The sequence below is a fragment of the Gasterosteus aculeatus genome, chromosome 8 (genome assembly GCF_964276395.1).
Source record: "Gasterosteus aculeatus chromosome 8, fGasAcu3.hap1.1, whole genome shotgun sequence".
Taxonomy (NCBI): domain Eukaryota; kingdom Metazoa; phylum Chordata; class Actinopteri; order Perciformes; family Gasterosteidae; genus Gasterosteus; species Gasterosteus aculeatus.
In genome coordinates, this window is record NC_135695.1 from 21,418,497 (window position 1) to 21,434,506 (window position 16,010).

Sequence of the window (16,010 nt, forward strand, 5' to 3'; positions counted from 1 at the left end):
ACACTAAGTTAGTGTCTCATAATAATGATTCTCGTACTTAAGATTGTTTTTTTTCATAATTATTAAAGAATAAACACATTTTGACAAAAAACAGTAAAAGCATTATTTATATATATATATATATATATATATATATATATATATATATATATATATATATATATATATATAATATGGTACTTAATGTGACATGTAATGTGATGTCACCTCTCGTCTAATGAGGAAAGAGCCTAAAACATGTGAAATAAAAGCCTGCAATTATAAATGTTCACGTTGTCATGGCGACGTGTGGCAACAAAGTCCCTGAGGGACTTTAGGGAGAGTCAGAGTTTAGGGGGGCATTGAAATTTAGGGGGACATGTGGGGACATTCAGGCTTTAGGGGGACGTGGGGGACATTGAGGCTTTGGGGGGACATGGGGGAACATGGGGCCTGAGTATTTGCTGAAGTTGTGTCTTCATCACGCACTGCAGGAGGAGGAGACATCTTGTCCCGGCGCTCCACCGCCCCCCGCAGGCGCAGCTCGGTACTGCTACAACCGGCCCCGGCGGGCGGAGGGGTGGGGGGTGGTGGTGTAGAGCCTTAAGCCGAGCAGCTCGGTGCGTCTGGTCCCCACCGGGAGCTCTCTTACCGGGGAGGCGGATACCGACCGACACTCCGACTGGAAACCGGAGCCGGTGTCCGGTGCGCCCGGCATGCGCCGACCTGTTTGCTTCTAGTGGTTCCTTCCCTCCATGCGTCAGTCCCCCCCCCCACCCTCCCTCCCTCCAGCCGCACCGCCTGCACCGCCGGGAATGGATCCGGATCCCGGTGCGCCGGGGACCTTCGTCTCGCTGAGCGAGCAGGAGCAGCGGTACTACGCGGGTCTGCACGGGCTGTGCCAGGCCGACGCCTCCGGGGCGCTGTCCTCCGGTAAGGTGGCGGAGCTCTTCAAGGCGTCCCAGCTGCCGCCGGAGTCCCTGCACAAGGTGGGTGTCAGGCTGACAGACCCCCTCCTCTCCCCCCGGAGGTCTGCAGGAGCCACCGAGCAGAGGATCCACGAGATGTGGCGTTGGTGCAGGTTTCCGGCCTCTCTTTGCCCCCCCCCCCCCCCCCCCCCCTCCCAAAACGCGTCTGTGGCCCTGCAGCATTGTAGAGATCCACAATCTGCATTTCACTCACAGTGGAGTTTATTTCAGCCTTAAAATGCATTTTTTTCCTGATCTTATTCATCTGATCTTGTGAAAGTATGCTCATCACAATCTGCATTTTAACCAAATGCACTTTCATTTAAATTGTCGCACCAATCATCATTCTTTGTGTCTCTCGGTTTAAACACGTTTCACTTCTTTTCTTAAGCTGAGGCAGCTGGTTATTTCTAACTTCACAGTACATCTTTCTATACGGACGCTCTACTTGTGCTTGTGTGATTCCGCTGCCATTGATTCCCATTCATCTCCATCCTCTGAAGGGAGACCATGTGACTGGTAAGAAGGGAAAAGTGAGCTGATCAATCAACAATCACTTGGTCCGTCATGACCAACGTTTAACCGCTGACGTCGACTCTCGGGGGGGGAAAACGCGGACGTGAAACAAAGGTCAAAGTTCAGCCTTTCGTGTTCCGTTACCGACCAGCAGCGAGACTTTGTGAAGGAACCGACCGAAATATGTGAGACGAGAAGGAAAAAGGGCTTTTGAGAGACAAACTAAGGCCAAATTGAATCACTGATAAATGAGACTATAAAACCAATCGATTACAATTCAATTTATATTCAATTTAGATCGGTTCCCAGACGATGCGCCCTGACCGAACGAAGCCCCCTCGCGTGAAATGTACGGCGTAGAGCTCATCGCCCCGGAGGCCTGACGTGGTCCGTCGGTGTCTCCTCGCTGACCTCGGCTCAGCGCTGTGGTTGTTCGCTACACGATGCGCCTCGGGCAGAAGTACTGTGGACCAGGCGGTTGTGTCTTTTTTTTGCTTTTCGCTCGTCTCCTTGAGGACGGAGGAGTCCTTGTTTTGTGAAAAATAACAAAAACTGATAAGTACCGTTAATCCCGTGCTGCCAAAAGAAGAGCGCAATCTTTTCTCTTCCTCCGTGTGTTTGTCTTTTAATGACGATAAAAGTGCTGCAACTTTCCCGGATCAACTCTGATTTAATGGAAACGGGAACATAAATTCATCACAAGCCTCCAACTATTCTGTCATTAGATGTCTCCACTATTTAAAACACTCATGTTGTTTTTCCCAAACAGACAAAGGTTTTTTTTTTGTTTTTGAGGAATTTCTACACAATAGTGTAACATAATCCTAATCTCCTTTCGTGGCCTGAAGCCCTCGTTGTGCCTCTGAGGATTGAGCAGATGATCCCTCACATAACAGCTCGCAACTCAGACACTTTATTCTGCCTGCGATGTTCCGGTGAACTGTACGGAAACCCTGTGAGGGAAGAAAAAAACTTTTATCTGCCTATATTTTGTTTTTTTTCCATAATAAATATGCAAAAAAGCAGTTTTTTTTTATTATTTTGAATTATGCACTTGATGTAATACTACGTTCGTCCACAAGAGGCTTCCGTGCGTTCATGTTCTAAACTGCCGCACTAAAAACCTGAACTTTTAACGTTTGTGAGAGACGCTCTGCGGCGTGAGAGATGATCTTTGACCCCGAATGTCCCCCAGGTGACGGAGCTGTGCGGCGCCAAGCGGCTCGGCTACTTCGGTACGCCGCAGTTCTTCGTGGCCCTCAAGCTGCTGGCGGCGGCCCAGTCGGCCCTGCCCATCCACCTGGACAGCGTCACGGCCAGTGAGTTGGAGGGGGCGGAGTCCCGGCCTGCCCCGCCGGCAGAGGGGGAGGGGCAGATTATGTCAACGTGGGGCTGGATTAGGTGTAATCTGGATTGAGCTAAGTGGGTTTCGGGGAGAGCGGAGGAGAGCGCGGCGTCAGTCGCACCGGGGAAACGCCGATTTGCTGCTCGTTGGCTTTAAAGAGTCTAATTATGTCAAAGGTCACCAGATGGGAAAAACAGGTCACCGTGAACAAAAGGGAGAAACCGATTCTAATCCTTCTCCTGTAGATCTGCCTCTGCCCCGATTCGCCGGGCTGAAGAGCGAGCCGGAGATGAAGTACGCCGCCGTCCCGCCCCGCGCCGAGGGCCAGGGGCCCCGCAGCGGGGCCGGCTCCTGGACCCCGGACCGGAGACGCCCGGGGGACCGCGAGGAGAGGAAGGTGAGCCCGGACCCCCCTCGGACGGGATCTTTGCTCTTCGCTCTTTTTTTTTAAAAGGGTAATTTCGAGTTTGAGACGACGCGGGTGGAGGAATGGGGGGGCGGAGACATTCCCCGAGGCTTCGGTCACCGCAGCAGAAAGGCCTCGTTTGTTTGAGGGATTAGAGCCCTGAAGGAGCTCTTCCTCCTCTTCCTCTTCCTCCACTGATGTGGAGAAGAGCCTCGTCCAGCGTCTCCTCCGAACACCTCTGTGACTTTAACGTCAGTGAGGTGCAAGTACCACGGGTACTTTCCGGTACCCGGAGTACTTGTGTACTCGTGGAATAACCAACTCTGTCTCCCTGAAGGAACCCCGGTCTCCGCCCGGCTCCCCGAGCAGCTCGCCGCCCCCCGCCCCCCCCGACGCACCGCGGCTACCCGCACGCCAAGCGGAGGAACTGGGCCGAGTCGCTGAGCGGTACGCCCCCCCCCCCCCCCCCTCTCTCTTATGATACTTGTGAATGTTACATGAAACTCTGACGTCCCCTCTGTGCCCCCCCCCCGACCCCCCCAGCCTCTCGGCCCCCGGGTGACCCCACGCCTCACAGCTCCCCTGCTGGCCACGGGACCCAACCTGCCAGGGTAACGCCCCCCCCATCCACACCTCCGGCCCGTCACAATAGATGAGTACTTCTTTACGATGTCCGTCTGTCCCCCCCCCCCCCCCCCTCGCCCGATCCTTAGACCTCCTCGTTGGAGAGGCTGGACCCGCAGGGCCTCGTGGACCCCCCCGAGGACCCCTGGAGGATCACAGAGGAGCAGCTGGAGTATTACACCACTCAGTTCACCAGCCTGCAGCCGGACCTGGGGGCTCTCATCTTGGGTATGGGACTCCCCTGTGCCCCCCCCCCCACCCTTCTGCACCTACGTCACAGTCTAAATATTTCCCCTCTTTGCGTCTCTTTTCTAGGAACCGTTGCAAAGAACTTCTTCACTAAATCCAAGCTCCCGATTCCAGAACTCTCCCACATTTGGTACGTGCCGACTCGGGACAACGCGTTTCATTCATTCGTACTGTGAGTTCACCCAACGGCAACTTTGGGTGAATTTGGGAGAAATCTGCAGACGCAAATGGAGAAAGTATGAAAAATAGACCCCTGAAAGTGAACTGTCTGAAAGCCACCAGACTCCATTCACTAAACGAGCGATTTAAGCTCTCAGATCGAGCTGCTGCTCCACTCCTCCATCAGTTAGTTAGTGTTAACGTGCGTTAACGTGTGTTAATGTGTGTTAATGTGTGACTCTGGTGAAACAACACAGTCGCACATAAACACAAACCGACTAACTGGCCGATTCAGCAACTCCTGTTGTTCTGAGAGGTTAAATCACTGATTATGTGAATGGAGTCTGGTGTCTTTGTGGAGATCAAAGATAACAGTTGTGCTACAGATCGTTTTTATGCTTTATAATAAAAGAAAATCATGTTTAAGAGAAGGAAACTTTACTCTAAGGTTTCTCATTTTGCAGAACCATCATTTCACATTTAAAATGTTTGCAGAAGTAAAGAACTCTGCGTTATTTTTATTCTCTTCCCCTTCAGGGAGTTGAGCGACGTGGACCGAGACGGAGCTCTCACCTTCTCCGAGTTCTGCACCGCCTTCCACCTCATCGTGGCCCGTAAGAACGGGTTCCCCCTCCCAGAGAGCCTCCCGCCCCCCCTGAGGACGGGCCTCCCCCGGCCGGAGGAGGAGGAGGAGGAGGAGGAGCAGGACACCCCGGAGGTCAGGGCCTCTGTTCCGGGACGTTCTGCAGCTCCTTCTTCGCCCTCTAAACTCCTCTCCTTCTGCCCACAGGGGGCCGAGCCGCTCATCGTCTTCGAGGACGCCGGGCCGGGTCACCCGGTTACACAGGAGCTCCAGGTTAACGTGGCGTTCCCGTCCGCTGCCCGAGCCGGACGTCGGGTTTCCACCTTTCCGAAGTGTAAAAGGTTGTTTTTTGGGTTTTTTAGGATCGTCTCCGGAGTCTGACCGAGCGTCCGGATGTGAGCGACGAGTCACGTGAACGAGGTCGAGTTTAAACACAACGAAGCAGAATATGTCTGATATCAGACACCGAAATGCTCTGCGTCACATGTGGAAACGCCAATAAACGACTTTCATTGCAGACGTGGGTGTGAAGAGGCCCAGAGGCGAGCGGCGGGTTCTTGGTCTCGGTGCTTCAGGTGAGTTTCAGGTCCTTTTTATCCATAAAACCACGAACGTGTTAAATCACTTTTATTGGTCCCAGAATGATCAAAGAAGAAAAGTGATTAATAAACAATAAAGAAGATTAAAGTGTAGATAAAATAACATATAAAGACATTTAATAATTGTACAGGATAATTGCATACTAAAGATATATTTAGATATAAATGAATATTATTGCACATGCTAAAGAAGGAACATTCAATAAGCTGTTATACGCTGCGTTGGTGAGAGCGGTGATCACTTTTAGTCACTTCCAAGGGAATAAATAAGGAATTTAAATACACAGTTCTCTTTAACTACCTCATTATTATCATGAACTATAATTTGGAATAAAATAAACACGACACTCTTTGAGAAAAGGTTAAACTGAAATGATATCGTTTGTTAAAAATACGACAATAAATGGTCATTTTTTAATACAATGTACACGCTAGCTGAGGATCCAGTAGATGGCGCCGTGCTTCTATCATCATCATCAACATTACGATTTCTATTTTTCATTCAATCAGAAGCTGCTCAGCTGAGGTCTGATGAGAGATTTGACAGATTAAAAACATATTTAATATACAGCAACGAAACGCTGAATAACAAACTATGGTCCAAATAACACGAATAAAAATAGACCGATTTGTGTCTTTGTGTCAAGAGTTTTCCTTCATAAATCACAAAGTCATTAATATTATTTACCGTGAAGCTGATTTCATGTCTCCTGTCCGTCTTCACAGAGACGCCTCAGGACCTGGACCCCCACATGAGGACCAGAACCAGACCGAGGTGAGCCCCCCCCCTCCATATCCCAGTCCTCTGAAGTCATCAGCCCTTTAACCCCCCCCCCGCCTCCATGTGACCTCCGGTCCAGGTCCCACTCCAGCACCTCTATCGAGGACGCCATGAAGAAGGCTGAAGGGCCTCCCACCCCCCCGCCCCGGCCCCAGAAGACCCACTCCAGAGCCTCCTCGCTGGACCTCAACAAGCTCTTCCAGCAGGGCGCTGCGGGTGCGCACTCGAGGGGCTCCATGGCGCCGTGGGGGGGGGGGGGGGGGGGGGTGGGGGGTGTTAAAGGGGAAATGAAGCCTTCTGGAGGACACGCGCCTCCTCCTGACTGTGACGTTCTGCGTGGGTTCTAGGTCTGAAGAGCGCGTGGCTGCCCCCCCCTCCGGCCCTCCCCCCCCGGCCTTCTGCCTCACAGGTGAGCCTGGTGCGGTGCGCCGCGATGCCTTCTGTCCGCGGGACGCCTTCTGCCTGTGGGACGCCGCTGAGGACGTCCCTCCTTCTCTCCTCAGGCGTCTCAGTTCTTCGCCGCCGCAGAGAAAAATCCCCAGAAAAAAGCGGCGCAGCCGAACTTCGCCGACTTCGGCCGCTTCAGAGAAGAGGTGAGGACGGAAGACATTTCTGAGCAAATACCTTCCTGCCGATATTGTAAATACAGCTTCTAAAGCTGCTCTGTAGAGACCAGCAGGGGGCGACTCCTCTGGTCCTACAGAGAAACTGGCTCTTCTGCATCCTGAAATGAGTCATATCCTGTTACACAGAAAAACCTTTAATATTTAACTTCAGACCGTCGTTAACAAAGTCGTATAGTTCCTCTTGACTAGTGATCCATATCTAATCAATCCGTCCCACCTTTCTGTGGAAGAATCCTTCCTCCATTACTGAGTCTGACCTTTATCACTCTGAATTCATTGGGTCCAGGAGACTCTCGTGTCGGATGCTTTACTTTTCTCTCAGTGAGACAAACTGAAGCCTCCGGACGTCCTCGGAGGGACGGAAGTGGACGTGGTTAAGGAGCATAAAACATGCCGATGTTGAGCTGAGGGAGAATATTTGACGCCAGTTCTTGCTTGAACGCCCCCCGAGGGAGACTGTTTACCGCCGTGTGCTTGAGTCCCATCGCTCCCAAAATAAAAGGTCCAGGTGACGGTGGCGTAATTCCTTGTTGCGTTGCTGCGGTGAAACCCGGGTGACCTCTGCGTGACCCCTGCGTGATGTGACCACACAAGTTGCCGACGGAGCTCCTGCGGTTTCAGCACCGCGGAACCTTCTGAAGAGAGTTTCCACGCTGCGGTTGTGTTTCACGTCCCCCGGCTCGTTATTTGAGCGCTCAGCAGAATGGATTTTATCTCTTTTTTTCTTTTTTTCTTCCCGGGTACAATTTAACCCATTTGCCTGTTTAAACCATCAGGAAAGCGCAGGAATTTCTCCGCTCGCCACCGCAACGGAGACCGCGACCCGTAGAACCCAACTTTAGCAGATGGGAACCGACGCCGGGGATAAAAACTCAAGAAGGTGCCACTGAGTGAGAAATAAGCTCAGCCTCCCAAACAGCTAATCTGGCAGAATAGGAACCGTGGATCACAAAGTGCAAGCCATTGTTTTCCATCTTTTGATCTTCATATGCGGTTAATTACGTCCATATGAGTAAACGCTCCGGACGAGGGAAGTATATCATCCAAAAAGAGCCAGACCCTCGACCTGTCAACAGAAAGTCTCCCACTCGGGTCGTGTGGGTCAGATGATACATGTATACTGGTTCTGACTCTCATGTCTGAAAATCTTCTCCCTCAGGAGGCAAAGGGAGCTTCTCACAATCCGGCGCCGCAAAAGCCGATCCGCAGGAAATACCAGGCGGAGGGCCAGAACCCGGAGGCCACGCCCCCACCCGCGGTGCCGTGCGCCACCCTCACCAAGCCGACTCAGAGGTCAGTGTGGCCATGCGAGTCCCCAAAGTACAAGCGAGTTCATTGCAGTCTCGTGAAGGGGCGGAGTCAGCGGGGTGTTCGGTCGGCTGCAATCTTCAACTCCACCACTAGGTGGTTTCTAGATCTTACGCACCGTCCCTTTAAGAACTGTTAAAAGTAGGAAGGTGTGACTTAAAGGTGCACTGTGACGACTCAGGTCTCCTAATAGGTGATTGATAAGAGCGGTTGGTTCATCGATTGATGTAAAAGTCTTGCGCTTTGATGTGATTATTTCTTCTTTATTCTTTCATCGTTTGTTGGTGTTTAGAGCCAAATAACAGTGACGGTAAAGGGAGTTTGAGTTGTGCTCCTTACAAGGTCACCTGTGTATTTTCTCTGTCAGGCTGCAGTCCCAACAGAAGAGGGCGATCCAAGCAGCGATCCGTAAGAACAAGGAGACCAACGCCGTGCTGACGCGCCTCAACAGCGAGCTGCAGCAGCAGCTCAAGGTCAGCCCGTCTTCTTCCTGCTCCTGCTCATGCAACCGTCCCCGGGTTCTGTCTTTTTAACGGGTGTGGACCGCATTAGTGGGCGACCGCAGCGGCTTCCTGACATTCCCTGCCCTCCTCTGAGGGAACAGACACAAAGCTCAAACGCAGCTCGAAGGGAAACTTTGACCACAAGTCCTCAAATTCAAAAAGTAATAGTTTTGTAGGCGGCGGAAGTTGAGTTCTCGTTTGACTCTCTCTTGCGTCTGTTCCCACCCGGGGGGCTGAAGTGCGAGCGGGGGGTGGGGGGGGGCGTAGTACTGGAGAGCATTTATGCTTTACTGTAGTTCAGCATTGGTCAGATTTTAAGAAACGTATTTAGCTGCACAACATTAGAAAGTAAGTCCTTAGCACGTTATGTATTTGGACACGTTGAGTTATGTTCCTCCATGGCCTGAATCCTCCTCAAATGTATTCAGAATCCTATTTTACTGGACTGTTTAACCATAGAAATATGGTTTGTCACCCGGCTGCCATCGGTGAAGAAGTAAACATGAGTTTATGGTCTCAACTCCAAGTCTTCAATACAGCAGGTTGTCCATTTAGTAAATTATGATCCATCTGGAGTCAACTAGACCAGAATGCAGAGCACGCATTAGGGCGGGGCTACACACTGATTGACAGGTCTCTACCAGCGACTACGGTGTCTCGACATCACTAAACATGGTCCCTTCTAATCCCTGGTTGACAATTGAAAAAACGCCAAAATCAAAACCACAAACCGACGTGGTGATTACGTCAGTCTTTAGTCCAGTCTTTAGTCCAGTCTTTAGTCCAGTCTTTAGTCCAGTTTTTAGTTCAGTCTTTAGTTCACTCTTTAGTTTACTATGTAGTCCAGTTTTAGTCCAGTCTTTAGTCCAGTCTTTAGTCCAGTTTTTAGTTCAGTCTTTAGTTCACTCTTTAGTTTACTATGTAGTCCAGTTTTAGTCCAGTCTTTAGTTCACTCTTTAGTCCAGTCTTTAGTCCAGTCTTTAGTTTACTATGTAGTCCAGTCTTTAGTTCACTCTTTAGTTTACTATGTAGTTCACTCTTTAGTCCAGTCTTTAGTTTACTATGTAGTCCAGTCTTTAGTTCACTCTTTAGTTTACTATGTAGTCCAGTCTTTAGTCCAGTCTTTAGTTCACTCTTTAGTTTACTATGTAGTCCAGTCTTTAGTCCAGTCTTTAGTTCACTCTTTAGTCCAGTCTTTAGTTTACTATGTAGTCCAGTCTTTAGTTTACTATGTAGTCCAGTCTTTAGTTCACTCTTTAGTTTACTATGTAGTCCAGTCTTTAGTCCAGTCTTTAGTCCAGTCTTTAGTTTACTATGTAGTCCAGTCTTTAGTCCAGTCTTTAGTTCACTCTTTAGTTTACTATGTAGTCCAGTCTTTAGTCCAGTCTTTAGTTCACTCCTTAGTTGAGTAAATTCGGTGGCTCTTCGCTGTATAAACCCAATCAAGTAGCGAACATGGATTTCTTCCATTCTAACACGACCCTCCGTTCTAAAAGGAATATTATTGATTGTATCCTTGAAACGAGTCGGCTCCCATCCGCCGTGACAGGAAGCCGGACTGATGGCTGTTTGCGTTGGAGATCCGCCCCTGGCACACACGGCGCATGCCGGTCATTCCCCTCATCTTTATTCCGGGGGTAAAAACCCTCACGCTCACGCGCTTTGATACGAAACAAACCAACACAAGCTTTAAAATCTTTTACTTCAGTGGATCAGATCCGTGGTCGAGCAGGACCACGTCTGTCGGCTCTAACTCTGCTGGTAGCTCAAAGCATCTGAGGAATTCTGCAGAGAAAGGTATTCGTGTCTTTATATAGACTCCATTGGCATCCACAACTGTCTCCTTTAAAATAGAGCCTGGGCCGGTCAGGCATCCAACAGCAGCAGGGAGCGTGAGGGGAGGAAGAAGCAGCTCTGTGCTGAAGCTATGTGCAGAAACAACATCAATGAAAGCTCCTCACATCAAAAACTCAAATCCAACCTATCGATCGATCCGTTTACTCACAACTGAAGCATATTTTGCTGAAATGTTTGAGTATAAAATCAAGTCCGTCCAGTAAATTGGTGAATATTGTAAACATGAGTTTATAGTCTCAGTCTCTAGTTCCAAGTCTTCTTTAATACAGCATGATGTTCATTTAGTGAATTATGGTCAATTTAGAGTCAAACAGACCATAAAGCAGGGGATGCTTTAGGGCGGGGCTTCACGCTGATTGACAGGTCTCTACCAGAGACGTATAGGGCGTCTTCACATCCTCCTCAGTCCAAATATGATCACTTCCTGGAGACTTAACAAAAACTATTCCAATGTAACGTGTCGCTTTTGTTTTTTATGACGCGTTCAAGGACCGTTGGAAAGATGACATTTTGACGGCGATGAGTTCTGAGGGTCGTTTAAAGTCCTCGCGGCGTGTTTTTGGGACCCCGCGTATCGTCTCTCCGTGGGGAGATACGAGGTCAGACCCGTGAAGGGGGAGAGGTCAGCGCTGAACATGCTCCGCATTCTCCCAATAATCCGCCATGTGAGCGGCCTGATTGGCGGCTGTTGCCCCCCCACTCTCCGCTAGGGGCTGCGTGGCAAACGGCGGAACGGCTACCCGAAGGTTCGTCTCGTGTTCGCCGTGATGGAAGGCTGAGGTTTTGTATTTGATTTGGTTCTGTGGTTTGGCTGCAGGTGGTGCACCAGGAGAGGGTCACCTTGGAGACCAGGCTGGAGCTCCAGAGGCCTCTGGCCTCCACGTGACGGAGCCTGAAGTCCAATCGGAGGCCCGTTCCTGGGAATCCGCCACTTGTTTTTTCTGATGAATGCGGTATAAATGCCGAGGGGTCAGCGAAGGGGAACAAACACAACGTTTCTCTTGCTTTTAGTAAAGTTCTGCAGGATTAAAACCAGGCACTTAAAGAAAAGAAACTTCCTGTATGACGTTCACATGTAAAATATCCTGTAACTTATTATTTTCTGTTCCCCGTGTGAGTCTTACCTTGCTTCATGTCACTAGGGGTCTGAGTGTATGTATGGTGCTATAATGTGGTCCCAAGCAAGTCACAGTGCCACACATTAGTTTCTGAATACTTTTACTTTAGGTTTGTACTTCATGATTAAAAGAGGTATTTATGTCATTTAGCTTTGGCTCAATTACACGGCATTGATGTGAAATATGACCTTTCTTACCTGAAGAGTTGCTCCATCTTAAATGATTATTTTAAGTTGGGGTGTCTGCGCGTTGGGAAAAGAAGTATTTTCAAGACCAAAAGAAAATCCTGAGAAATAAAATAAAAATAAACCAAGCACAATATATGCGTGTAGTTTTTTGAAAGATACGCCTGAACTCGGTCCCATGTGGTTTCGCTCTTTGCAAAGACGGCTCTGAGGGTGGAGGAAGTGGTGGAGATGCACCACGCTGGAACAATTACGGAAACAAATCAATAAAATTGTCTTTTTATCACGTGCGATTTTATTCTGTGTGATGAAGGACGTCAACTACTCGGTTTGACTCATTACTCGTCTTAATAGACTTCTGTGTCTGAAGAAAAGGAGTCACTAAGACTCAGAAGAAGGTGAAGGTTCAAACCGATGCTTCAGAAGAGGTCGTCACATCGCCGTCCCGACGCAGACACAACAAACCGTGCAGCACATCGGCAACGCCGGCCATATTCCCAGACCCTCCTACACCTCCTCCTCCACATCTTCGTCGTCCTCCTCCATCTAAAAATAGCTGCTGCCGTGCTCCCATTTAGTCACCACACACACACACACACACACTTTTAGGCCTTTTCACTCTCATTCAGAGTTCACGCTCACTCCCAATAAAGGACTTTGACGTTTGTCCAGAGTGAAGAGTATGAACCCTGATTTGGTGAAGGCATCTTTGGTCCCCAGATGATAAACCCATGTGACTTAATGTGGTAAACGCCGGAGTTTGACCCGAGCCCCCCAGCAGGTCGACCTTCTCCTCTTATCCTGTGAACTATTTGTGTTACATTATCGGATCCACTGAACGAAGCCTCACACGCAAATACGCCGAGCGCTGTTTTCTGGAATAAGGCGTCTGAGAGCAACTGGAGCCGGAGTGAAGGAGTTGAGGCCGGTGTTGCTCCGCCGTGCCCTAACCGACACTCGGCATCTCCGAGCTATGAATACCACTTAAAAGTGTCTGGCCTGCACACGGAGATGACAGCTGCACGTGACGAGAGGACTTAAGTACACGCTGGGTGGATATAATTGGCGTGCCTGCGTGGTTGTTAACCCGCCGCTGACTTTGTCTGGCCCGGAGGCGCTCGGCCATCTCGCCGGTGCCATTTTGGCCTCCGCAGAGTACGCCGAGGCGGCGGCGGCGGCCAAAAGTTCCGTCCAAACGCGTCGTAAAAGGTCGGAGTGCTTCTCGGTAGCTCACGCCCCCCCCCCCCCCCCCTCACCAGGGGGGGCTTAGAGCCAAAGCCGACCCTTCTCACAACAAAGATTAACAGCTTTTGTTCGTTCAAGTTCGCCCCTTTTGTTGCGGCGCCATTACTCAAAGATGACGGCATGCGCCGCTTCTCTCGTCCCTCTTTTGTCCCCCCCCCCTCAACCCCCTTCCCCTTTGCAGAGTTTGCACTTCTGGTGTGGGCATTGGTTAGGCCACAGGAAGGGCTTTTTAGGCCGCCACCTCTGCCGATTCTGGCCCCGTCAGCTGCCGGGATTTAGTGAAAACACTCATTCAGCACATGTGAATGGAGGCGGCTTGAGGCTGGCAGGTCGGCAGGCAAAGGTGGCAGCAAAGAGCGCCACGCGGCGAGGGGAAAGGTCCCGTCGAGGAAAGTTACGTCCCGAGTGTGCAGGAAAAAAACGGCGTGTTTGGGAGTCAGGTGACAGGTCGTTTTAATACTTAAATCTTTTGCAAAACACACTTTGTGAAGCAGCTCTTGCCAGATGCCTGGAATGTCGTGCACAAAATAATCCGAGTGGGTTTTTTTCATGGGAGGCCGAGACCTGAGAATCGTGTTTTGATCCTTAATGAATTGTAAGAAAACGAGTCGGTCACATGACTCAGAGCCAAATATCACCCATGGAAATGTTTCCTCTCACCAAAAGTCCAAGACCCAAATCATTCTGACAATATTGTCACAGAAAACCAGCAAATATTCATATTGGGAACCAGGCGGCATTATTTTACGGGTTGTTTTTGCTTAAAAAATGACTTACGCGGTTAATCGATGCTAGATTGATTTTTAATTATTATTTGAGTTCCAGTTAAAAGCAAATGAGAAATTTATGGAAATCCCTTTTAACTGACCGACGAGGGCACTGAGCGGTCACTCAACGAAGGGTCTGTGTTGGCTGTTCATTATGAGGGATTAACTATTTCCCTTGATTTTACTTCACGTACACACCAGTATGTCGTTAAAGGCCTCGTGTGAAGGATTTAGCGACGTGCAAATCCTTTTCCGCTCATACTAAATAATGTGGTATTGCAACAAGTTACGAGAGAGTTTAAGCACACGCTGTACTTAGACACACACCATGCATTTAAATGACACACTGTACCTTTAAATGACACACTGTACCTTTAAATGACACACTGTACCTTTAAATGCACACTGTACATTTAAATTCCAAACACTGTCACTTTAAACAAAGCACACTGCACCTTTAAATGAAGCACATTTTAGCTTTAAATACCCAGTGTTGGGAGTAACTGTTACTGTAATTCCACTACTTTTAGCGGTAACGAGCATGTAACGAAGTATTTTTTTAAATAAATTAACGCACAATTACTGAAATTGAATGAAATTGAAACTCGCGTTACTCTGTTTTGTGACGCGAAGCGGAGGGCCGGCAAATAGTAAGTAAATAGCTGCCTGTCAGCACAAAATAGTTGTGGCCACCAAACGTTGTGCGTCACAGAATAGTCGCCGTACGTGCACGTAAACAGCATCGCGTCGCTCACGACGAAAGAGCGCAGGATGCTGCAGGCGCCGCTCCACGCAAACAACCACGCCGCCACTTTACACGGACTGCAGTGCAGCCGATGAACCGGGCAGAGCTGAATAGATCGATCGCTCGCTGTGTTGAAGATGAGATGCATCCTGTCAACTGTCGAGTCTGTTGCCTTCAGGCAAACGCCTGAAACAGTTATTTTGTATTAAGTCAAGTTTTAAAAAGGACTTTTGTACTACTGCTTGATTTGAAGGCCTGTTGCCCTGTTGATTACAATAAATGGGTCTAAAAAATATGTTTATTGTGTTTGACTGTTCAGTACTATTTATATTCATTACATTTAAAAAGCAGACCTAAAAGTTACTTAAAAGTTACTTTCCAGAGTAACTAATTACTTTTGATACACAGTAACTGGTAAGTAATTCAAGTACCTTCAAAAGAAGTAACTAGTAACTGTAACTAAATACTCATTTTCAGTTATTTGCCGAACACTGATTGTAACACATACTGTACATTTAAATGACGCACACTGCAACACACTTTTGAAACCACTTCTAAACTGTTATTTTACTCTTTACTCCCGTCACGTCATGTTAGGAGATCTGAGGTGGACTCACTTCATTATGCACTGTCCGGTATTTCCCTCTTTCCACCCCACATAACTTCACAGTGATCATTATAATAACCGCTTTACCTCGGGAGGGGGGTCCGTGAAGCCCACGCGGCAGTCGGAACAGCGGGGGGCCGATCCAGTCCCGATCCAGTGAAAAATCCGCGCGGTCCGCCCCGCGTTTCACCGCCGCCCCCAGCTTCGCTTTTTAAAACGCGCGTGTCCCCCCGCGGGGCGGCCGGGCTCCACTCAGCCGACGACCCGGCGCAGCGGCCCGCAGCGCGACACTCCGCCCGAGGATGGGGGGCATCAGCAGCGGCACCAGCTGAACTCCGCGGACCCGCACCGGGGCGCGAGGGGACGCGACCGCACGTTCTTTTGGGTCACTTTTTATTTCTTTCTTTTTCCGTACGGTCTTTTCGTTGGATTTACACCCCCGGGGGGGGGGGGGGGGGGGGGGGGGGGGGGGGGGGGGGGGGGGCGCGCGCGCGCCGACATGCCGTTCGCCAAACGACTCGTGGAGCCCCGGTCGCTCTGCAGGCGTCGACCCGCCGACGGGGAGGAGGCGCCGCCGGTCGAGGACCTGGTCTCCGTGAGTAACGTGGCTCTGTCCCGGACCCTGCGGCAGCTGTCGGACCTGGCCCGGCACGCGTGCTCCGTGTTCCAGGAGCTGGAGGACGAGCTGGCGGGCACCGGCCTGCGGGTCCGCGGGCTGCAGGGCCGCATCTCCGGGCTGCAGGGGGGCTGCGCCGCGCTGGACCCCAAGCAGGAGGCAGTGCGTGAGTAGACCCGCCCGTTGTCCCCCGAACGCCGTTCAACTTTCCCCCACTTGGAAAT

The 16,010-nt window shown here is 50.0% G+C and overlaps 2 protein-coding genes across 3 annotated transcripts in view; both read left to right on the forward strand.

The window, feature by feature from the left end:
- Positions 1-424: 424 nt before the first annotated feature.
- On the forward strand, positions 425-11,940 carry reps2 (RALBP1 associated Eps domain containing 2). The gene is given in 17 exon segments (XM_078108734.1): positions 425-968; positions 2,659-2,782; positions 3,054-3,205; positions 3,552-3,599; positions 3,601-3,661; positions 3,758-4,066; positions 4,154-4,217; positions 4,784-5,102; positions 5,192-5,249; positions 5,348-5,404; positions 6,155-6,203; positions 6,289-6,425; positions 6,557-6,618; positions 6,713-6,802; positions 7,995-8,128; positions 8,511-8,616; positions 11,321-11,940. Coding segments are annotated over 17 exon segments (2,073 nt in total). The 5' UTR covers positions 425-734; the 3' UTR covers positions 11,390-11,940.
- A 3,321-nt stretch (positions 11,941-15,261) lies between these two features.
- Positions 15,262-16,010, forward strand: part of nhsa (Nance-Horan syndrome a (congenital cataracts and dental anomalies)) — a 30,173-nt gene continuing 29,424 nt past the window's right edge. The window contains exon 1 of one of the 2 annotated variants that reach the window (XM_078108732.1): positions 15,262-15,952. In XM_078108732.1, coding sequence (XP_077964858.1) covers positions 15,670-15,952 — 283 coding nt within the window. In that variant the 5' untranslated portion in view covers positions 15,262-15,669. The remainder of the gene's footprint in view (positions 15,953-16,010) is intronic. The other variant, XM_078108731.1, reaches the window with a different exon arrangement.